Source organism: Schistocerca piceifrons, chromosome 11 (assembly GCF_021461385.2).
Source record: "Schistocerca piceifrons isolate TAMUIC-IGC-003096 chromosome 11, iqSchPice1.1, whole genome shotgun sequence".
In the NCBI taxonomy this organism is placed as follows: Eukaryota; Metazoa; Arthropoda; class Insecta; order Orthoptera; family Acrididae; genus Schistocerca; species Schistocerca piceifrons.
Genome location: NC_060148.1, coordinates 108,402,889 through 108,427,537, shown reverse-complemented (window position 1 = coordinate 108,427,537; position 24,649 = coordinate 108,402,889). Strand labels below are relative to the sequence as shown.

Below are 24,649 nucleotides of genomic sequence, written 5' to 3'. Positions count from 1 at the left end.
GCTGCCTACGTTGCATAGCACCTTAACATCATCTACTTACCGATCGTCAGTCACGATGCTAAGTCTCTCGCTGTTTACACTTCTTCTGCTTCTTACCAATTTCGCCTTTCTCTGATTCCATATTCTGTACTCATTAGACTGTTCATTCCATTCAGCAAACCCTGTAATTCTTCTTCACTGACACTGAGGGAATCAGTCATCAGCAAATCTTATATCATTTCACCCTGAATTTTAATTCCACTCTTCAACCTTACCATTATTTCCGTCATCGCTTCTTCGGTATATAGATTGAACAGTAGAGGCGAAACATTACATCCCTGTCTGACACCCTTTTTAACCCGAGTGCTTTGTTCTTGGTCTTCCACTCTTATTTTACCTTCTTGCCTCTTGTACATATTGCAAATTACTCGACTTCTCCTATAGCTTACATGTATCTTTGTCAGAATTTCTAACGTTTTGCACCACTTGAATATTGCCGAACGCTTTCTCCAGGACCACAAATCCTATGAACGTCACGGAACTTCAATTTTCTTTTCCATTCTCCTATGTATTATCCTTGTCAGAAACGTGGATGCTTCAGCTGTTAACCTGATTGTGCAATAATTCTCACACTTCTCTGCTCTTGCAGTCTTCCGAATCGTGCAGATTATATTTCTCTGTCAGATTGTATATTGCCAGACTCATACATTCTACACACCAGTGAGAATAGACCTTTTGCCACCTCCCCCCAATGATTTTAGAACTTCTGATTGATTGTTCTCTATACCTTATGCCTTCTTTGATCTTATATTTTCCAAAGCGCTTTTAAAATCTGATTCTAATCACCAATATTTTCCATACCAACTCTTGCTTGTTCTTCTGTCACGCCATCGGACAAGTTGTTCCAATCAGAGAGGCCTTCAGTGTACTCCTTCCAACTATCCGGTCTGGCCTCTGTATTTATCACTCGAATTCCCATTGTGCTCTTAATTTTACCACGCTTGCCTCTAATTCCGTGGTAGATTGCTTTGACTTTTCTATATGCTGCGTCAGTCGTCCCAAGAATCATTTCTTCTTTGATTTCTTCACATTTTTCGTGCAGCCGATTCACCTTAGCTTCTCTGCACTTCCTATTCATTTCATCCTTAAGTGACATATTTCTCTATTACTGAATTTTCCTGAATATTTTGGAACTTCTATCTTTGATTGATAAACTGAAAGATTTCTTATGTTTTCCATCGTTTCTTCGCAGTTAGCTTCTTCGTACCTACGTTTTTCTTTCCAACTTCTGTTACTGTCGTTGTTAAAGATATCCATTCCTCTTCAACTGAACTGCCTATTGAGCTGCTTATTATTGCAGTATCTGTAGCCTCAGAGAACATAAATCTCATCTCTTCTTTCCTTAGTACTACTGTATTCCACTTATTTGTACATCGATGGCTCCTGACGAGTCTCATAAAATTCAGCCTACTCTTCATCATTGATAAATTGTTATGAGTCTATATCTACTCCTGGGTATGCTTTACAGTCCAGTATCTGATTTCAAAATGTTTGCCTAACAGTAATATAGTGTGCCTTTAAACCTCCCATATTTCAGTCCTTCTCCAAGTATACCCCCTCGTCTAGTGATTCTTGAATAGAAAATAACAGCTATTACTAGGATAAATAGACTGTAGAGCTTAAATAGCCTTTATTCTCTCCTATTCCTATTATCAAGTACATATTCTCGTGTAACCCTTTCTTCTACTCCTTCCCCTGCGATTGCGTTTCAATCCCTCCATGACTATTACATAGTACCGAATTACCTGTTCCGTATCCTCATACTTTTTCTCCCTCTTCACCTTCAACTTGCGACGTCATCATGTATAGCTGAACTATGCATGTTGTTCATTTGCTTTTGACTCTCACGAGAACATATCTATACTTACTTTCTGCCCTGCCTTTCTATTGATACTGAATCCTACTGCTGTTGCTAATACCCTATTCTCATGTGACCAGAAATCCGTTTCTTATTTTCTGGCTTCCCAACCACATTCGAACTCCTCACTTTCCAGCTCCCGAATAATAGAATCTTATCCTTTCGTTGGTTACTCAACCTTTTTCTCGTAGTAACCTCCCTCTTGGGCCACCTCGCCTGGAGGTTTGAATGGGGGACTAGTCTTTTGCCAATGGAGAGACCATTATGGCTCTTATTGAATCACATGGCACATGTCATGTTGATGCACGTTATGCATATTTACACAGTGGTTTACATTGCCTTCTGCATCCTCACGTTGATAATTGCCCATTCTTCCTCATTTAGGAGCAGTTTCCGACCTCAAGATAAGGAGAGTGCCCTGAACCTCTGTCGGCCCCTCCACCCTCTTTGGAAAGGCTGTTGGCTGAAAGAGGGTGACACCTTATGCTGGAAGTCTTCAGACACCAATGCTGATGATTCGTATTCAAAATTAGAGTGATGGTGAGGTTCAAACCTGGGACTGAGGACTTTCCTGATTACTAAAAAAGACGCTACCCCTGGGTGACTGGCCCCAAAGAGCGGGGTATGACTCCCTGAGATATCCAGTAAAGCAGGAGCTATGAGTACTGGGGCTACTCATGCACACTGGGGGCAAACAAGAAGAGAATACTTCAGCCAGCACAATAATATTGTTACACTCAAGCCTGTGCCTTACAATCACATTTCCTTCTCGTCTCTGTTCAACTATCTCCCCGAATATTTTCCGTGCATTCCCGTTCACTAAACAGACAGGCAATCTCTGCCCCACTGTCTTGTTTGAAGTTCCCTGTGGCGTTACGAGGTCGTCCAGGGAATCCTATCAGTTTTCCTGCTACTGGGATACAGCAGATTATATTCGCTGTCCACCTACAGGTGTAAGACATATCTCCCACGACGTCAGTATTGATGTGACTTTTCATCCAGCTATCATTTTTTGCCTCTGTCTCTCGGATACATATGCTCCATACAAGTCTATTTTGTTTCCTTTTCAATAAAAAAAAAATCCATATTCAGTAGACTACAGGTTACTTCACAAGTTGTAAACGTTGTCCATCAGATAAAATTGCATACACTGGGTAGCCCATTTTTTTCTTTTAATGGTGGCCTCTACTGCAAACTGCTCAACACGAAAATTGTTGTTTAAGAAATAAATCACCACTGCTGTCTTTTCAATGAATCAAATTGTGGAGACATTACATGCATATATACAGTTCTATTTGCTTTACTCAAATGCAGATTTTGAATATACTCTTGATAACTTTTATAGCATAGCTCTTGTAATTCTTGTCCATCTTCTTCATTCCCTCGGGCTTCACATCAAACAGTGCCTGCATATCCATGACCGTATAGTTTCAACAGTAGGTTGATACCCCAACTTACCAGTTTGTTTCCCTATCGCTGGATATCTCTCTCTCTCTCTCTCTCTCTCTCTCTCTCTCTCTCTCTCTCTCTCTCCTTCTCTCCCCCCCTCCCCCCCCTCCCCCTCCCTCCAGTGATATAATTCAGCATCCATATATCAGTTTTCAAATTACCTCACAACCCAAAGTAGCAACCAGTTGACTTTAACTGCTTCTAAATTCTGTCTGAAAGTTGTTTTGTCAGGGCAGCAAAATTATTGGCCCTTATGTTTGGAATTTGGTTTGTGCTTCATTTTGAACAATTTGTTGTTTTGCATCTTAAGCTACACCAATGGGGAATATGGCAGAAGTAGTGCAGAAAAAGACCAGTTAATTGGTGGCACAGTCACATTAAGTGACAGGCTGGTGTTGTTGGCACTGAGTGTTCTGTTGCCCCGGTGGACAGTCCCTCAACTGTACCGCCTGCAGTGAGCCCCTGTGTGAACACGCCAACCCACACAGTGTTTCTCTGTGCAGCTCGCCGACTGCCACAGGGGGCGGGTCCACCACCAACTCTGAGCGTCAACCCCACAGCGGCCACAGCCAGACTCCTGCTGCAGCTGCGCCTCCCGCGTCTGCCCGACACACCCCTCCACCCGATGATGCAGCCGTCTCTCGCTTCCGGTGAGTTGTGTTGCCATACGTGCCCAAGTCTTACCCTCAGAGTACTGCTTATTTTGGCATTAACCAGCCGATATAGTAATTAAAATAAAATACAGATTCCTTCAGTTTTTGGATAGAGTTTACAGTTGCCAGTAAACATTACTCCTTTCTCACTTTTTTGGCTATGATATTTTGAAGATTGAGCACATATGCAGAAGATTTCTCGTTCTCTGTATTTGCCGTGAGAATTACGTTCAGTTCAGAGTCACTCAACTGTAGTTACGTAGGAAGTGTCCCATACAAATCATACCCATTTCCAAAGATTCTTTATATATTGATGTGTTTAATCTAGATTTTGTTTTTAGTGATGTTTGTGTGTCTTACAAATTGATTCTGAATTAAATGGGTATGGAAACGGGATTTTTCACACAATTCCACTCAACAAAACCTATGTGAATGGTTGTAGATATAAGTTATTGAAGACACTGAGGAAGAAATGGCGAAATTAAGGTAAACAGAAATACAAGTAATAATGTCAAAAAGTTAATATTTAGTACAGTAATGAGGATACAGCTTGTTTTGGGTATGTCTTAAAATGTAATTCGAATATTCCTTAAATGGTTCTCTGGTCAGTTACATCTGTAGTGACTATTGAAAATCTGTGCCGCACTGTAACAGGAACCCAGATTTGCTGCTTATTGCAGGCAGTCACCTTGACCGGTAGGCTGCCTGAGTACACCTCCACTTCTGACTCAGTGTCTCATCGACGCTTACACTAGAGTTTATTCCGGGGGACTTGGGGGAAGAGTAGCAAAAGGGAAATCGAATCGGTGGATGTTATCCTACTTCAGAGAATGTACATGAGAATCTCTGGTAGTGTTTGCAAACCATGGGTAAAAAATGTCATCCACAATGGCAATTCCAGTTACGCCAGCAAACGCACTCAGCTGGTCTATTGGTTGAGGCATCTGCTCTCGAGAAGTGAGAAATGCAGTGGGTGTGGCTGAGTGGAGATGCGTACAGCACTGTATGGCTCGTCACTCGTAAACAAACTCCTGTATTCGATGGAGGTCACCAGGTGTGATGAGAAGTGGATTTGATTCACCGAGGAGAAGTTTTGCATAATTCCATGGTATTGTTAACTTTTATTTTTAGAAAAGAGCAACCGACGTGGGCAAAGATAGTCGGTCCTACTGAAAATATACTGCCATCTCAAAGTGAACTGACATGTTTGCAAGATGACTAATAGCTGGTGGATTTCAAAATAAAGTATGGACCAATTTATGCTTCAGTAACACACACACACACACACACACACACACACACACCTGGGACCAACAGCAGTGAGACTCTTAGACATGCCTTTTGAAATTAACCATAGCAGAATGCAATAAGCTATTGTATAATACAGAAATTTCTCCCCTATACAAAGGGAAATGTGGGAGCCAAACAAGTAATTTAATGTGGATAATGTGGCAGGAGTCTTTTGAATGGACTTGACTTATTCCCTTTCAATAGTTTCCACAATGAAACATTGCCTCAAAATATGGTAGAAAACCCAAAGAGATTCTGGTCGTATGTGAAGTACACCAGTGGCAAAACAGTCAACACCGTCACTCTGTGATAGCAATGGAAATGTTCCCAATGATGGTGCCACTACAGCAGAGTTACTTAATACAGTTTTCCTTAATTCCTTCACAAAAAAAGGCAAAGTAACTATTCAAGAATTCGAAACCAGAACAGCTGTTAGCATGAGTGACATAAAAGTACATATTTTAGGTGTTGTGAAGCAACTCAAATCACTTATGAAAGGCAAGTCTTCTGGTCCAGATGGAATACGAATCAGGTTCCTTTCAGAGTATGCAGACACAATAGTTCCTTTCTTAGCAATCATATACAACCGTTCACTTGGCAAAAGGTCTGTTCCTAAAGACTGGGAAGTAGGACAGGTCACACCAATACTCAAGAAAGGAAATAGGAGTGACCTATTGAATTACAGACGCATATTACTGACCTCAATTTGCAGTAGGATTTTGGAGAATATACTGTACTCGAACATTATGACTCACTTTGAAGAAAATGACTTACTGATAAATAACCAACATGGATTCAGAAAATATCGTTCCTGTGCAACACAGCTATCTATTTATTCCCATGAAGTAATGAGTGCTGTCGACAAGGGATCTAAGATCGATTCCATATTCCTAGATTTCCAGAACGTTTTTGATACCATTCTTAACAAGAGACTATTACATGGTGTATACGGCCCGGAAGATCCGGGAAAACCCCAGGAATTTTTTCATCCGCAAGAAAACCGGGAAAATCGGGAATTTTCTAGAATCCTGGGAGTTTTTCATTGATTTAGTTTTCAGTTCAGTTTTTGTCATTGTGACTGGTAATGACCGATACTCCAACAAAGGACATTACTGTATCCCGCTACTGCAGAATAATACTGCAGTAACAAAATATGAACGAGGGAATGAAATTTAAATTCCAAAGGAATTGCTTCATATACAAACAAAAAACACACAGCGCTCATACAAGCGTCTGCCAACAGCAAAATGTGAGAAAGGCTGTAGGAAGACAATGCAGTGCTTCGTAACAACAAATTATCTCCGATGAGCGTGATGTCACAACTGTTTACATTGGATTCATTTAAGCAGCTACGAGCGGAATCACACGCATGCGCAGTTGAGTCGCGTCTGAGTAGTACCTTCTCCCGCTTCTGGAAACAGGAATGTCGCTGTTGGTTCTGCACGCAGCAAACCGGAGTATCTGAACCAGGCGGCAATTTCCGCGGCGAGGGGGGAGGGCGGGGGGAAAATTCGTATTGTTGAGGAAAAATAACCTTGTTTCACAAAGCACCTAGCATCTAGAGCACATTGGTCTATCGTTTATTCAAAAGAGTTTGAACCTCATCCCTGTTGCTTTTTGAACATTTTTGATCACATTCTAAGTTGATATCTGAAAGAATCATAAGTTGATTTTTGAATGCGTGCATAGTGTACGTGATGTACCTGCCAGGGGAATCCTCGTCGCATCTGGAAATAAACTTTCCTGCAGACAAAAGGGGACGGGGCTACACGAGCTGAGCGGAATAAAGCCGCACGGGTGAATGTAGTATGTGTATGTGCTGACTGGTATGCAGATGATGAGCGAATAGCTACGTCCATAGATTCAGACGACCAGAGTAGAAATGAACGACCAACAGGAATAACAGATACGAAATATTAACGTATTATCTTATCGCTGTATCAAAGAAAATGAGTTTGACAAAGTTTTTGACCAGGTCGGTACACTAGAGAGGGAAGTTGTACATTTCCTGGTTAGCAGCCGCTTAAGTTCCATTCTGGGAGTAGCGCGGAAAACGCGTTGTACGAACACGTAATAACGCCTAAATGGAGAATAATCGCTGGATAATTACTAAACCGGTGATTCTGGCAGAGTTAGTAGAGTTAACTGGAGAATGAGCTTTGACAATGATAGGAATAGTTACAGAATTAGGCATGAGAAGATTTTGTTAGAACGAGGAAGGAGAAGAAATGGGGTGGTTCCAGATTTGTACAAAAATTTCGTACTACTACTTTTCTACTTTTCGATCTCATGCTTAAGAAACGGGAGCTTATGAATGAAACATGAAACTATTACCTAACATAAAGCCTTTTGCTTGTAGTAGGCCAAACAGGCATTTCATATTGGTACTTGGCGAGTTATATTCTGCCGTATTATAAAAATGACCATTATTACCAAAACAATCTCGCTTGTTTGGTGTGTGTTACAGTTGCTGCAATATTAGAAAGGCCTATTTTCTTTCGTCCTGCAAACAGTGACTATAGACGTAATGAGATCGAGAAACCACACCAGTCTTTGGTACTATTTGTATTAAAAGCTTTTTGAGTATTAGACAACGACATTTCGAGTTTTCACCTTCTAGCACGTACGGCATTATGCCATAATAAAGAACCAAACATGAGATAATGCAGCACTGGTACTCCAAGAAAATTTACATCCGAATCTGGACATACGAATGTGCGCTTTAAGTTGCAGTTTAAATGTGCACATTTTAGTATGGTTCACGAAATTCTGAGCTCTTGGAGTACCCTGTGACGTCTTACTGCTTTTACAACATAATGTAAGATCTTTCAATTACATGTACGTACATACGGGCTCCCTAAGTCATGTTAGCTGCGCAAGCTCGGGGTGCCTCTTACCTGGCGCTCTCTGGCAGCTGCTGGAACGAATCTGTTTCCAGCAGGTCATGGAAAAATATTGCGAATGCTGGTTGAAAAGCGTTACTTTCAAAGTAAATATCCTTTAACGTAAGTTGGACTATGCGCGAGGATGTACCATGAAATTCTTAAATCACAGAGTGTTTGACTCCATTTAAAAATCAACACTTCGAGGATGGCCATTTAGAAGAATTTTGAACCCTGAAGATCAGACATTTATGTCAGTATTAAACATTTTACCGCCACATTTGTGTGATGTATCGTAAAGTGTAACATGCGCAAAAATCAACATTATATCGAAAGACTAGCTTCTCTTGCAGCTTATTAACCTTAGTGACCAATATTATATGTGGAAGCTTTGCTTTTCTTGTAGCAACACTATGTATATTAATGTAAGCCCTTAACTTGTGTCTTACCGCTGCTTAACAGGGATGTTGCTATTGGCTGACTACATCACGCGTCCTATGCTCTGAACACTTGCTGTCATGAGCTGGCGAGATCACGTGACATGAGCTGTGACTGGGTTACAAAAGCGCATCGCTATCTAGATTTCAGTGATTTGGAAAGTAACATGCGGTGTTTGGTGGAATTCCAATGTGTGCTGTCGTAATACGAAAATATGCAACGTACATGTTGCTGCACATCAAAGGTGTTTCCAAAACGTGATTTTTTCCCCGAGTTTCGTTTTCTAAAGTGCCAGGAAATTCTACGCCTATGTCCAAAACCATAACCATTCAAAGGATTGATAATTTTTTGCACTTCCGAGGGAAAATATACTGTCACTTTAGATGGAAAAAGTGTTTTGACGCGGGAGAAAGCGTATTTTTAAGCGGGAAATCCGGGAATTTTTTTCCTTGTCCACGTATACATCAAGTATTAATCAAATTTGATACGTATGAAGTATCGTCTCTATTGTGTGACTGGAATCTTGGTTTCCTCGGAGAGATGTCACAGTTCAGACTGATAGACAGCAAATCATCGAGTAGAATAGAAGTCATATACGGTGTTCCGCAAGGTAGTGTCATAGGCCCTCCGCTGTTCCTGATTTACATAAATGATCTAGGTGATGATCTGAGCTGCCCCCTTAGATTGTTTGCAGATGATGCTGTAATTTACCGTCTAGTAAAATCATCAGACGATTAATTCCAATTACAAAATGATCTAGAGAGAATTTCTTTATGATGCGAGAAGTGGCAATTGGCACCAAACAAAGAAAAGTGGGAGGTCATCGACATGGGTACTAAGAGAAATCCGCTAAATTTTGGGTATACGATAAATCGCACAAATCTAAGGGCTGTCAATTCGACTAAATACCTAGGGATTACAATTACGAGCAACTTAAATTGGAATGACCACGTAGATAACATTGTGGGAAAGGCGAAACAAAGACTGCGCTTTGTTGGCAGAAACTTGGAAGATGCGACAAACCTACTAAAGAGAGCCTACATTACACTTGTACGTCCTCTGCTGGAATATTGCTGCGCGGTGTGGGATCCTTACCAGGTACGATTGGCGGAGGACAGCGATAAAGTGCAAAGAAAGGCAGTTCGTTTCGTGTTATCGCGCAATATGGGTGAGAGTGTCACTGATATGATACGCGAGTTGGTGTGGCAGTCACTGAAACAGACGGTTTTCTTTGCGACGAGATCTGTTTACGAAATTTCAATTGCCAGCTTTCTCTTCCGATGGAAAATATTTTGTTGACATCCACCTATGTAGGGCGAAATAATCATCATAATAAAATAAGAGAAATCAGAGCTCCAATGGAAAGATTGAGGTGTTTCTTTCTCCCACGCGCCATTCGCCAGTGGAATGGTTGAGAAGTAGTATGAAAATGGTTCATTGAACCCTCTGCCAGGCACTTCAGTGTGAATTGCAGAGTAACCATGTAGATGTAGATGTTGATTCCCTCCTGTATAGAGATTCAAGTACTTCCTGCTTTGATTGACCAAGATAATCAGCTGCAGATACAGACTTTGGAATCCACTGAACATTTAAAACCCTCCTGCACCTCAGGCAAGCAACTGAAGCACACCCATTTCGAGTGGCAGTCATGGAAGACACAGAGAATTAGTGTTGAAATTATATCAGGAGCAGGCAACAAACAGAAATTTTTCAATTTTCGTGCATACAAATCATGCGGGTAATAGCGCATAATTTGGCACAGGAAGTACATACTAACAAGTAAAGAAAATTTTAAAAACGCGCAATATAATATGACACACACGTACATGTGCTACATGCACACCGAAAACATCACTGATAGTGTCGAATTGTATAGTTAGTGTCCAGGATAATAGTATTAATTATGCAGCACTTGGTGATATTAAAAATCAGTATGCTCCGTAGACAATGTGAAACAAAGCAGAAAAAAATAGAACGCCAGGATGAGATGCAAAACTTGGAAAGGTAGGAAGTGGGGAAATGTTTGGGATGCAAACACAACAGGTTATGTTACAACGAAAAAAGTGAGAAACTTACTGTTAGAGAAGGAAGCAATGGACTTACAGCACACACAATAACAAACTAGGACAATGAAAAACAAAGAATAAAGTTTTGGGGGATGAATCGGTAGCTTTTAGAGAAGGTAGAAAAAGATCAAATAGGTAAGAAACAGGGCCAAATAGAAATCCTTGGTTAATGCAGGAGATACTGAGTTCAACTGTTAAAAGAAGAAACTATAAAAATTCAGCAAATAAAACAGGCAAAAGGAAATATGAACGTTTAACAAATTATTGACAAGAAGTGGAAAATGGATAAGGAGGACTGTGTAGAAGGTGTGTGTGTGTGTGTGTGTGTGTGTGTGTGTGTGTGTGTGTGTCAGGGAGAGTCGACCTGTGCCCTTGTTGTATTTGAAAGATGTCGACCAACTTATTGTGTACGAAGCAGTGACTTTTATATCTTTTGTCGGTATGTCAGGAAATTTCCATGTCACTGGTCTGAATCACTTAGCTGTCTGGTGAGGAAATTGTATTTCAGTTCTTACAGATATGTATGGTATCTAGCGTTTTCTTCCTAAGTGACAGAAGGAATAGGTACCCAGAGAAGGTAGTTTTAGGGGTGTGTTTGAATGTAGATGAAGGGTTGGGTAGCAACTTCATGCCGACGTGAAAGGAGGCGGATCTGTGGAGTGAATTATGAGGAAATGTGCCAAATGAATTTGTTAGGAGATGGAGTGCACCTATTTTTAATGGCAGATGGCTGAAGTTTTTGATTATGGGCTAGTGCTGTGGATCTGTCTGTAATACGCTGGTTAACCCGTATCCCAGAGGCGAGATTTCTAGAGTTGTGACTTGTTGCTCGGAAGAAGTGTATTCAGAATTGTTGGCAGTTTTGCGGCTGTTACAGTTTTTCATTTGGTGTCTGTGTCTCGATAGTAGAGAGTAAGTGTGTTGATGTTTTGTGCAGGAGCCTTTCTGAGGAGGAGCGAGACAGGAGGCTGAGAGAGGCGGCTGGGGAGGGGGCGGTGGAGGAGGTGCGGCTGTTGTTCGCGGCTGGGGCGGACGTGGGGGCGAGGGATGGGGGCGGGTTGACCGCCCTGCACTGGGCTGCAGAGAGAGGCCACGCGGCTGTGGTGCAGCTGCTGCTGCTGCTCTCTGCGGCGTCCGACCCCAACGCCAGGGATCAGCGGGGTCGGACGCCGCTGCACTGGGCGGCGTGGTGGGGCCACGCAGAAGCGGCGGCTGCGTTGCTGCAAGCCGGAGCCGACAGGGGGGCGGCGGATGAGTTAGGGAGGACCCCCCTGGACATCGCCAGGCTGTGCAACCATCAGCAGATCGTTGAGATGCTAACAGAGCGTTAATACGTGCTACTAGAGGAAATGACATCATGTACTCCATTGTACATAATATTAAAATAAAAAATTGAAAGAAAAGATTGCTTTCTCTATTCATTTGTACCTTTTGAAGTCCACACAATTACTCCAGTAACACCACAACTACTGCAACAACAGGGGATATCTGTAAACCAACGTGACAAACCTTCCTTTTCAGAATTCACTCTGTAAATCATTTCACAAGCAATTCTTGCAAAAGCTCAGCAACAATTGCAAAATACTCCATCGTTCATAAAGTCCACTTCTCTCTCCCTCTCCGTCTTGTGTTTCTGGTCCCACATTCAATATTCAAACAGCTTAAAAGATTACAGCTGACTTCTTTCACAACCGCCTGTATTTCGAAACGTAAACACCTAATCTCTTCCAAGAGACAAATGCGAGAATAGCGGTTGTTGTGTAACACGTCGCCCAGCAGTCACTTCTTCCCACCAGTCCGCTACATTACCTAATTACTGCAAACTAATTGCTAGCAGTGTCTATGGTGCTACATTACATCACTGCGAACTGCGCCATACTCAGATTACTGCCATATAAGCTGTTCACTTAGAATGTATCTTCACTTAAGACTTCACACTGAATTCACTTCTGTGTGTGCACTGCACAAGTACTTTTGTGTTTAATTGTAATGTCACATTTGTAGCAATGCTCATACCACATCATGCTCGCACCATCTGCAGCCGTCTTGCCAGCTCACCTACAAATAAGGAGAATTGGAGAACCACCTAAAATCATTCCTCTCCCACACACCTCACTTGCTGCTCTTACAGAACAAATTACCATCTCTCAGGAAGTTATACTCAATTACGTGAGACATGCAGCCAGTAGTGGAAATATACATCACTTTCAAAAAGTACACTTTTGCGTCTCTGTAGACGTTTTGAAAGCAGACCACATTTGGAACATTCATTCCCCTGTCTGCTGTGATACAATTAAACTTGGCATCCCCGTGCGTGCATGTGTGACCAAAGTGGCAGACTGCATTCTGAACAAGAGCCTCTGTGGCCCTCATGTGGCGGCGTTACACACGGAAGCTCCTTAACATTCTCTGTGAGGAAGCAGCGACGCCAGGAGACAATACTGACTTGGTGAGTGACCTCCACGGCATTGATGAATACTTCAGGCTCTGCCAGTTGATCCTCAACATAAATAAATTTAACACGCTCTGCATACATAGGAAAAGAAATCCACTACTGTACAATTACACTGCTGATCACAAATTGCTGGAAACAGTATGTTACCTACCGTAAAATATCGAGCAGTAACTATCCAGAGCCACCCTGCGTGCAATGACCAAAAAATACCAATTGGTAACAAACTGCGGCAGATCTTTCCTCAGCGATTCCACAATCACATGTTTTGGGCTCCTAAATCCAAATTTCGTGCTTCCTGCCCTGTAGTATGTCGGCTTAACAACGAAAGCCCCAATATTTTCCGACTTTTCTCAGATTTTCATTTATTTCACAAAGACTACGTGTTTCTCAAAGTTGAAAACCCAACACAAAATTAAATTGGACAAACTCTTCTACAACACGCAGCAATCAGCAGTGATTTTCTGACGGCGAGTGGTGACCGCGCTAGAGCGTCCTAAAAAAAAAAAACGATGACTCCCCAAAATTCGGATCGCGCCTAACGCCATTCACCTGTTGCAGTCTGCTATTACGGCACTTTGGAACGGTATGGCACGCGTCAGCAGACGGAAAACAGCCCAGAGCTCCACCTGCGTTCTTCGCATCGTCAAACACAATAGCACTCACGGCAGACATCCGCTGTCGAAACAGACGTCATATATCTTGAAATGTGTTCGCATTTATTTAAACTAGTGCTTCTAAGTGTGTGGTTGGTATCTGAGAAATGGCTAAAATTTATTTTGATATCGAAATACGTAAATCTCAGTCCAGTGCGACAGAAAAGTCTAAAAATTAAATTTTGTTCCGAAGTATGCGAAGCACATGCTAGAGGATGCGAAATCCAAGCTAGCCGGTACATCAAACTATTCGCCTGCGAGAGAGGAGGTCGTTTTCAATGTAATTTATGCATACCATTTATCTGCAAAACAGATAACTCAATTTAAAATATTGGTCCTGAATATTGTAAATCTTTATCTTCAGACTTGTAAACAATAACTGCACCAGATCTGCTATCGTATCTGTAGTGCAAATGAAGATAAAATGTAACGCATCCCGCTTTGTGTCAGAACTGCTACAAAATTCACAAGATAACGCCTTTCTGAAATAACTTACCGATTTGGAAAGTCTGAAATGATAATTTCTCAGATACATTCTGGTGTGTGGCGGAGGATAGTTTGAGTACGAGACCTGTTTCGGCCTTTTCCTGTTGCAGTCGCGATGCGAGAAATATCTTAGGACTACTCGTCCATGAAGAGCTCTGAATAGAAAGTAAGAAACCCGGAGAACATCTGGCGTGCATTTCCTCGCCATGTTACAGTTTTAGGTGGAACCTTTAACCTGCCACCTCTGCAGTGGGCGACATAGGTGGCTGAGACTGACGGCAGGGCCAGGGAAACGTGAGAAACTGATCCAAGTGCTTCACTCAAAAACTACCTCGGGCCATTAATCTGAGGAACGATTCGTGAAGACAGCATCTTAGGCTTGCAAGTGACAAATAGACCCGAACTTTTCGAATCTGTTAGGGTAGAACGGGGAATCGGTTGTGACGAGCGTTACAGTGTCACTGAATACGACCGTAAAGAGAAATAGAAAATAAGTTGGGAATATTATTGTGCTTCGCAAGAGCGACGAGAAACAGGCTTCAGCTTTCCTTTCCTCTGCAGCACCAACAGCGCGGCTATCAGTGGAAGAAGTTGAAGAGCATTGTGAAATACGCTTCAGACAGGTGTGTACTGATCAACTGCGTTTCAAGCCCAGTTTCACAGCGATGAGTTTAGGGCACTTTTTTTCATTTAAGTATGCGTCAGCGCACGCCAGATCACGAGATAACAAAGAAATTTCCGAGATCCGAATTTCATCGATAAAAATGACGCCAAAGAAACAGTTATTTCCAGAAAGAGCAACATAATTGTAACATGTTGCATTACTCTCTACGTAACGAAAGCCTGTGTAAACATTCGGTCTTGTCTCTTAGGCAGAAACGCTTACAACGCTGTTATTCACGTGCAAACAGCAACAGGTGGCGTCAGACAGCCCGCGCAGTCGCCGAGGGGAAACTCGCAGGTGGGGGCGCGACGCGGAATGCGGGCAGCGAATCCGACAGAGGGCCGCGCATGCGCAGAAGCAGCGGCGGGGCGGGAGCAGGCGGTAGGGGCGTTCTAACCACGGCGGCGGAGAAAAGACCGGCCACACGACAGGGGGGCCGAAACTAAGTCAGGACGATCACTTCCCACATAAAATGTGTAATACTGTTTAGCGATTAGAGCTACAGTTGTACTCAACAGTTTCAAAGTCGGTGATGATCGCAGACACCAGCGTCCAGCTGCCATTTAATGTCCCAGTAATACAAAGATATTTTTTCCCACTCTCGTAGCAATTTCGGAGTTACGTCACAGCACGCTACATCTGTCTAATGGCAGCCCACGATGTACTAACACTAAACACTATTTCGATAACAACCTCTGTTACAAATAGTGCGCTAGATGATTTAATACAAGATGTCACGTTTGATGTATTATTTTTGCAGCAAGTCTCAACGGCAGCTGTAGGGACATCAGCTGGCTTTCAAGCTGTCATTACTATCCATGCAGAAATAAACAACGCAACGGCAGTTCTTTTGAGGGATGGGTTTACACCTGAAAACGTCCAACTTTATCCCAGCAGACGTGCAATTGCATGTTCTGTCGCTGAGACATTCCGCTTAAATATTTACGCGCCATCCGGGACTGACGTTACACATGGACGATCGGTCTATTTTTTAATCAGGATGTCCCACGTCTTTTGGTAAATATGTATATGTGAAGCACACGCTACACGAGCGAATTAGAGGCTAGTCAGTACATCGAACAATTCGCCTGCGAGAGAGCAGGCCGATTTCAGTCTAATTTGTATATGTCATTTGTCTGCAAAACAAATTACTCTGATTAAAATGTTGGCCCTGAATATTGTTAATATTTATGTTTAGACTTCATTTACGTATTTGGGACCTCTGAAATGATATATTTTTACACATACATTGTGACAGTCACTGTACCTTACAGTGGACATGAACACTGATTGTAATTAAATTTGTTGGCCTAGCTGTCCGAACGGAACGCTCCTCTGTTCTGGAACCAGTTACTATTAAGAGAGTGACGGAGCTGTCAGAAACGTACGGTACAGGTCCAGCGCGACAGCCGTCTGGAGGCAGAAAGGGTGCCAGCATCACAGAACCAGCAGAGGGATTCGATACGCCCGCGCATGCGCAGAAGTACCCGTTCTGCTTCTGGCTCGGGTGGCCACCGGCCAAGTGCAGAGTTTCGTAATGCAGATTTTGCGCCTTTTTCAGGGAGTGACTGTTCACGAACACAGTTACTAAAGGATGTAGGAAAAGAGCCGGGAGGACGAATTGCGACAGGCGTTGTGATTGTGGTCACCTCTCTAAACCTCTGCACTCCCTCCGCATCAAACAAGAGAGCTGCTAGGGAAAGATTTTTCAGCGATCGAGTCCCGTATTTCCTGAGACAGGCAAAAGGTGACTTCGTCAGCGCAGGACATTTTAATTGTATTTTAAGGGCGACAGACTCAGAAGGCGCGACACCCTTGTGTGGCGCCCTGCAAACTCTGACTGCAGGTCTGGACACGGAAGCCGTAGCTGAGCGGCGCGCCGCCACACGCACTCACTGCACGCACGCCTCGCCAGTGTGGGCTTCGAGGCCTGACAGACTCCACACCACAGTGGGGTGTGAGTAACTGCGCAGGATTACGAAGCAGCCCCTGTCAGCTTCTCCGACCGTGACACTGTAATTGTGAAAGCAAAAGGTCTACACAGTCCCAAAATAATTCTCAGTGGATACTGGAAATTAAATTCTAACCTGCTGCACGTAATATGGATTTCATTGCTCTCTACAAATTGTGCGTTAACTGGAAACATTTCTTCCGTAAAGCAATTGAATGGTGGGTGAATCTCGTAAAACCCGGTGTTCGGAAATTAGTTACAAATGTCGCCTACAGGATTGAAGTAAATCGTGAATTTCATTTTGAATTATTTGAAACTTGTAAGAATAATTAGTAATTCTCACCACATCATTGAAAAAAATAACTCGTTCACGTGACATATCAAACTGTAAATAATACAAAACGTGTTGGCAAGCCCTTCGCACGACTCACTTATCTACAGAATTTTCATTTGGGGAATAGTAAACAGTTACATTATGTATAAAATGCTACACAGGCAACCATGTCCTCCAGATAAACTCATGTGTGTTAACTGGAGGAACACTGGCCACAGTGGCTGGAAAGGAACAAGTAGGGGCGAAGCCTTCGACTGCAGGCGACAGACTAACTGGGCGACATTTTGGAAGAAAATTTCCTCCAACTGAGAGCAAAGCGAGGCCGTGGAGATGGTGTAAAGCGTGTGCTGACAAAGTTAAAAAAGAAGCTGGAGAGTGGAAAAGGGAAGAATCAATACACTGTTGTCCAGTGTGTGATGTTGCGCTGTGCATGCCAGAATGCTTTGAACCATTTCACACGAAAGCCAATTACGTATACAAATTATTTATAAAAAATTTTAATTTAATTTAGTTGTGTATTAAGATATTTTTTAGTAAATGCCTTTCAGTTTGTTTGTTTCCAGACTTCAAAGTGTTGACTTGCTGTTCCGGTGAGAGGCAGTAAGGCCAGGCTCACTCGATTACGTGGCCAGCGTGTGTGGGCGGTGGTGTTGTGACGTCACCACAGTGTGTCGGTAAGAGGCGGCTGCCGCGGCCTTCAGTTGATGACAGACTGAGGCAAAGAAACTGCAGACACACTCACTAAGGTCTTGGTAACGCGACACAAAATTACAACGCTTTTCTTTTCCATTATCGTCACAATTATTGTAACATTTTGAATATGTGGAACGTAATATGGACAGTCTAAACCAGATGTAATCACTTACCAAATTAAAGGAGGAGGTACTGGTTTCTGTACGTTTCATAGCATGCTTTTGGGCAGGGCACCTCCACTTTGCAAATAAAACACAGTTGTTCACAGAGAAAATGGTGGCATCCAAAAGACATTCATAACATGCTGGAAAAGAACAGTGCTATTACTACAATTCATGTGGGGCTCTGTAGAAAACATTTGAGGCAGCAGAATGTAATGTTTAAAACGTTAACCAGATGTTATTTGTTATAAAATGTAAGTAAGAAGTACTCACGATCCCTACTTCTCAAAAAGAGTGTTCGAGTAGGGCATCTTCCATTTGCAGATAAAATGCAGTCATCGGCAGAGTAGACTAAAAGACGTCCGTTAAATGCTGATAAAGAACAGGAGAATACCCCCCTGTTACTTCAAATTAGGAAGCTGTAGATAATAGCCTTTGACGTTGCAGAGGGTAAAATTAAAAAAATGTTAACCACATGTAATTACTTACCCAGTGCTAGAAGAAAGTACTTATTTCTATTCATTTAAAAGCCTCCTTTCGAGCAGGGCAGGGCATCTTTCCTTGGCAAAAAAAAAAAAAAAAAATTAAAATGCAGTCGATATCAGAATAAATGGTGGCAGCGACGTGGCGCTCATTAACCTGCTGATAAGGGAGACAGCATTTGAGGTAGCAGGGTCCCATATGAACAGTGTCTAACCAGGTCTATTTACCTACCAAACGGAAGAAGGGAGGAGTAGCTGTGTAGCTGGAGGGTGTCCACGTGTTTGTCGTCGCTGCCGGGCAGAGAGAGGGGCGCTGGAGTTCCAGCGTCAGGGGGGTAGTTGTGAGTTGAGACGCCGAGCAGGGGGCTCTGGGCAGTGCAGGCGTGAAGTTAAGAGAGCCTGCGTTTAAGTGAAGTGCTCTGTGTTTGAATGCTGTGAAACAGAGGAGAGAGATACGATTAACGGTTCAGAATGAAATGAGGTGTAAGGATATCAGAAAAGAGTGTGAAGAGGAATGAAGGGAACTTTTTTTTATTTTATGGCACTGCAGTCACGCTAGTTACATTAGTTTCATTTTTGAATTAGACAGCAACATCAAGGAAATTGAAATTTTTCATTAAAGATTGTTTAATTCTCACTGTGAGGGTTTTTTGATGTCTGTCAATTATTTCACTGACGTTTGTGAGAGTAAGATTTTGGTATCGGTGTCTTCCTTTGACAGTGTTAATAAGTGTTGTAATATGAACTGCACACAGGTAATAAAATATCAGATAATGCAAAGACAGTTTGTTGAAGGCATATTTCACCTAAGAGCATAGTCCACATCCTCGGTCCAAGCCATTTTTATTCAAAGCAGTGTCTCACTCAGTGGTGTGTATAAAACAGTTTGCTCGCTGTCTGGAGCATTGCACTGGGCTCTCAGCAACTGGAGTCAGAAATTTGCAACTGGAGCGCAGAGAGCAGCCAAGCACTGTGTTTCCAAGCAATTACATTACGAGGTGAGAAATTTTCCTTTCAGGATCTGTTTGCTACGAAAATTATCAACGGACAGGGAACATTTCACGAACAGCATTACTTGCAGACCATTAACACTTGGGGCCACTTTGCTTTTATTAAAGAGATTAATAGTAAAGTTCAGGATTTTATCAGTTTACAGTTTTTACGGTATCAATACAGTAAGACAACATATCATCACGTTGGAAGACATAAGAGTGACGTTATTGCAGGGAAAAGAACAGCCACAAAAGAATGTTCATCATGCGATTAAAAGCATACCAACTGACTTACATAATTTCACTACACTGACTGACTATGGATCTCCAGTTACATCAATTAGTGATGCAGCGGGCAATAAACGCAATGTGAATAATTCTTGCTCTACAATCCCATTACAAAAGACGAAAGTTCAGAACTTTTTTCATACACAAAGAATAACACTGTTTGACATGGGTTCTATTTCTGATATTAAAGTATGTGCTTCTAGACCATTTTACCCTGGGAAATTCAAATGTGTAAACAAAATATCGTTGTCAGGGATACTTTTTATGTAATATGTGTATATATTTATATTCACAATTAATGGCAAATACACAGACGTTATAGAGAAATACGGGTATGTTGCGGCATCCAGTAGTGATAGAACGTGATAATTTCTTGTGCAACAGCAGGCGGGAAGAATCAGACATCATTAGGTTATCCCCCGCCACACTTATGTCATTAAGACCACCCGAAACATCTCATTAACTCGAACGGCGACAGCCGGTCGCTGCCTCGGCAGTAAAGCTTCACGCCTCCTAGGGGCAGCTGCATCGAGTTTACAACAGTGGCGTTAGCCGCAATTTGTGTCAGTCTTAACGAGTGGGTATTTTGGCTGACAAGTAACTGTCTGTCATATTTCCGAGCACGGTTGAGTTTTTTGGTTCCTGTGTGTAAACTGATTGAGCCTGGTGATGAAGGTAAAACGAGTGCTTCTTTTTACACATCAGCATTCCTCTAGTTCCCTACTATTAATTTAATACAAGTGTATTACCAAAGTGGCATTTTTAAATTTGCAGAAATGCCACGTCGTCGTGGATGTCGATATAAGCCGGACAGCTTCTGCTACATTTGTGGGAAGTTCACTTTTGCCAGAAATAGGAAGAAAATTTCTTCAGTCATAAAGAAAGCATACAAACATTACTTTGGAGCAGAGGTAGGAGACAAAGATAAAGAATGGGCACCACATTTCTGTTGTGCTACATGTTACTGCAAACTAATTCAGTGGTGGAAAGGTAAAGAGAATGTGGCGTTGTTTGCTGTTCCCATGGTGTGGAGGGAGCCTAAGGACCATGTTAATGATTGTTATTTCTGTCTAACAAAAATTCAGAGTTTTACAAACAAAAAGTGGCTGAGGCACATTGTTTACCCAGATCTGCCTTCAGCGAGAATGCCAGTGCAGCATTCCGACAACCTTCCAGTACCTTCAAGAGCTCGAGGTCAAATTCCGAGTGACAGTGAAATAAGTAGTACTGAAGAAATCACAGATGATGATTCTTTATAACACTGCACAAGTGAGTCATCGCCACATTTGTTAACACAGGCAGATTTAAATGACTTAGTACGTGATCTAGGACTAAGTAAACAAAAGGCGCAGCTGCTTGGTTCAAGATTACAAGAGTATAATCTACTGCACCAAAGTAATAAAATCAGTGCGTTCAGGCACAGAGAACATGCCTTTATTTCTCATTTTTCAACTGACGAAGCACTGACATTTTGCAATGACGTTGCTGGTCTGATAAAAGTGCTGAACTTCACCTATATTTCATAGGAGTGGAGACTTTTCATAGATGCATCGAAAACAAGTCTGAAGGGTGTTTTGCTCCATAAAATACCCTATGTTCCAGTAGCTTACGCTAGTTTGACAAAAGAGAATTACGAATTCGTACAAATGATGCTAAATTCATTAAAATACAATGAACACAAATGGAAAATATGTGCGGATTTCAAGGTAATTGCTATGGTACTGGGAATGCAACAAGGCTGCACAAAGTATGGCTGTTTTCTTTGCGAGTGGGATAGTCGAGACCGAAATTCTCACTACATGAAAAAGAAATGGCCTAGGCGAAGATGGAAAGTTGGCGAAAAGAATGTACAACGTGAAAGTCTGGTAGCTCCTGAATGTATACTACTTCCGCCGCTTCACATCAAACTTGGCCTGATGAAACAATTGGCGAAGGCCATGGATCCAACAGGCTGTGGGTTTGCATATCTAGCTACCAAATTCCCCCGTCTTTCAGCTGCAAAAGTAAAGGAAGGTGCATTTGTGGGCCCACAAATCAGGGAGCTGCAGAAAAATGCAAATTTTAAAAGCATGTTTAACTGATAAAGAAAAAACCGCTTGGGACTGTTTCAAGATGGTGTCGGAAAACATCCTCGGATGAAGAAGAGCTACTAACTACAAAGCAATGGTGAAGGATATGATCAAAGCATATCAGGATTTGGGGTGCAATATCTCTTTGAAGGTACGTATGATGGACTCTCATCTGGACTACTTCACAGAGAGTTGTAGTGACGTATCGGATGAACATGGGGAAAGATTCCATAAAGACATTTCTACCATAGAAAGGCGCTATGAAGGGAAGTGGGTACCTTCTATGTTAGCAGATTATTGCTGGAATATCATTCGAGAGAAGAAAGATTCACAATACGAGAGAAAAAAGTGATGTGCATTACAAGCAGTGGCTCATTTTTTGTCAATTTTCTGTAATTTCTCATGTCAAATAAATGCTTCAAAGTGTATACACAAAGGTTACTGTGTTATATGTTAGATCCCACCCTCCATTAATGTGATGAACTTATAACATCATAAAGATGTACATTTGTTTGTCGAATTTCACCTCACGTTTGCTGCACTATATCAGAAACTGAAAAGAGAAATAAAATTGCGATTACTCATAAACTATCCCTGGCAGAAAGAAACCAAAAACAGTTTTCAATTCAGCACTCAAAATACAACTAGGATCACAATATTTTTTATCAGAAATAGAAAAAATCTTTTTTTTGTAGAACAGTGTAATCAGTGGGTCACATCTTTTTTCACTGACACGTCTTTTGCCACAGTCAATGCAGATGAAGGATTAAATTTCGACGTTTCGCAGTCAGTCAGACCCAAGGAAGACAGTCGTGAAGCAGCAACAGACGAACCAAACAACACACTCCATTGGACAGATTTTTCAGATCACCACTAATTCTGCCCCTACTGATGCAACTTAGCTCTCGCCACGTTTTGTTTCGAAGGATAAAAATCAGCCAGACAAAATAAAAGAACTTGTGTCTTTCCCCAAGTCACAGCGTCTACGTCATCGTAAACTGACACACTGCAACAGTTAATACAAAAGAGGCAGCTGAGAAGAGAAAAAGCCTACAACAGTAGGTAAGTCTCACTAAAAAATTTGAAGTTGGACAAAAGGTTTTAGTTCAAACACGCCCACTGTGTTGTAAAGTAAAGAACAGGTGTCAGAAATTTGCATTGCTTTATAACGAACCGTTTCGGAATCGACGAATCCCACTTCGGAACGTAGGACATCTTGAAACACTCAGAACGAAAGCTTCGAGAGGTCTTCATCACATTACCAATACAAAACCGTTCACTGTGTCATTGTTTGACTTTGTACTCCTCATGAAGACAAAACCATACCGATATACTACACTTCGTTTCCTTATAACGCCAACCGTTTGTACGTAGTAGTTAAACTTTTTCTACAAATTTTCTTTCATTGACATGTATGAGTACATGACAATAACATTTTTATCTCATACAGCACAAGCCATTTCGGATGTTTATTTTCACTCTGTCATGATTGTTACAGAGTATATACCATTCCGTGTTCTAACATAACTGACCCCGATCTTTACAATACATCATTTTAAAAGCAAAAGTTACGTAAAAGAAGACAGTAACGACTCCTTCGCCAAAGACAAACGCATCACAAAAGATAAAAGCAACATGTGAAACAATAACATAGAATTTCGCCCGAGCTAATACATTTTCTCTTACAGGTTGAGGTACAGAAGTATGCAATAACGGATTCCAGATAGCACTGATAAAACAGGTAGACAATGTATATTTGCACAGGTATGACACGTACTGTCAACTATCGGAGAAGATATTTAATTTCTTCGTCTTCCACTGGGATACTCTAATCCTGAGCTATAACCAGGGTTTCTTCATTGACTGTAAGAATTTTACTCTGCGTCATATGTGAAGACTTAAGGATTAATATTAGGTGGAGCATGTGTAGCAATGATTTATGGATTTTTGCAACAAAGATATGATGAGATAATAGGAAGTGAGGGTAGCGAACTTTTCATGATCATTATGCAGACGTTTATGATTTATAATATGAAGTGTGTCACACTGATGTTTGGGGGTGTTAGGTGTTACGAGATGATTTAACCTTTGGAGCATGTTTTGTTGATTGTGTTTTGGTGTGTTTCTCTGATGAATAGAATTTCTAATGAAACTTGCGAGCAGATAAAAACTGTGTGCCTGACCGAGACTCGAACTCAGGACCTTTGCCTTTCGCAGGAGAGCTTCTGTGAAGTTTGGAAAGTAGGAGACGAGGTACTGATGGAAGCAAAGCTGTGAGGACGGGGCGTGAGTCGTGCTTCGGTAGCTCAGATGGTAGAGCACTTGCCCATGAAAGGCAAAAGTCCCGAGTTGGAGTCTCGGTCTGGCACACAGTTTTACTCTGCCAGGAAGTTTGGTATCAGTGCACACTCCGCTGCAGAGTGAAACTCTCATTCTGGAATTTCTAATGGTTTGCGATAAGGTGTTACAAAGCGGTAAGACAAAACTATGAATTTATAGGAAGATAAACACTTTCTTTCAAACATTTAAATTTTTTTCTTTGGGAATAACAACCTGAAGGATTGAAGACGCTTATTACGATTTACTTGCTTTGATGAAAGTTGTGACTTTGCTTGCACTAATTGATTTTCTTCTCATTCACAGAATAATATCAATTCTCGTTCTTTTTTCCCCACATTTAATCGGAAAAAGAATTTCTTAATTATTTTCATTCTGCACGTTGAGTTTAGTTGTTCATAGATATTAA

General features: G+C 41.8%; 1 protein-coding gene across 2 annotated transcripts in view; it reads left to right on the top strand.

The window, feature by feature from the left end:
• LOC124719976 (TD and POZ domain-containing protein 1-like) overlaps positions 1-12,024 on the top strand; it is a 73,053-nt gene extending 61,029 nt beyond the window's left edge. For both annotated transcript variants that reach the window (XM_047245199.1, XM_047245200.1), the window contains exons 3-4: positions 3,850-3,996; positions 11,613-12,024. In XM_047245199.1, the coding sequence (XP_047101155.1) occupies positions 3,850-3,996; positions 11,613-12,006 (541 nt within the window). In that variant the 3' untranslated portion in view covers positions 12,007-12,024. The remainder of the gene's footprint in view (positions 1-3,849; positions 3,997-11,612) is intronic.
• The last annotated feature ends 12,625 nt before the right edge of the window (positions 12,025-24,649 follow it).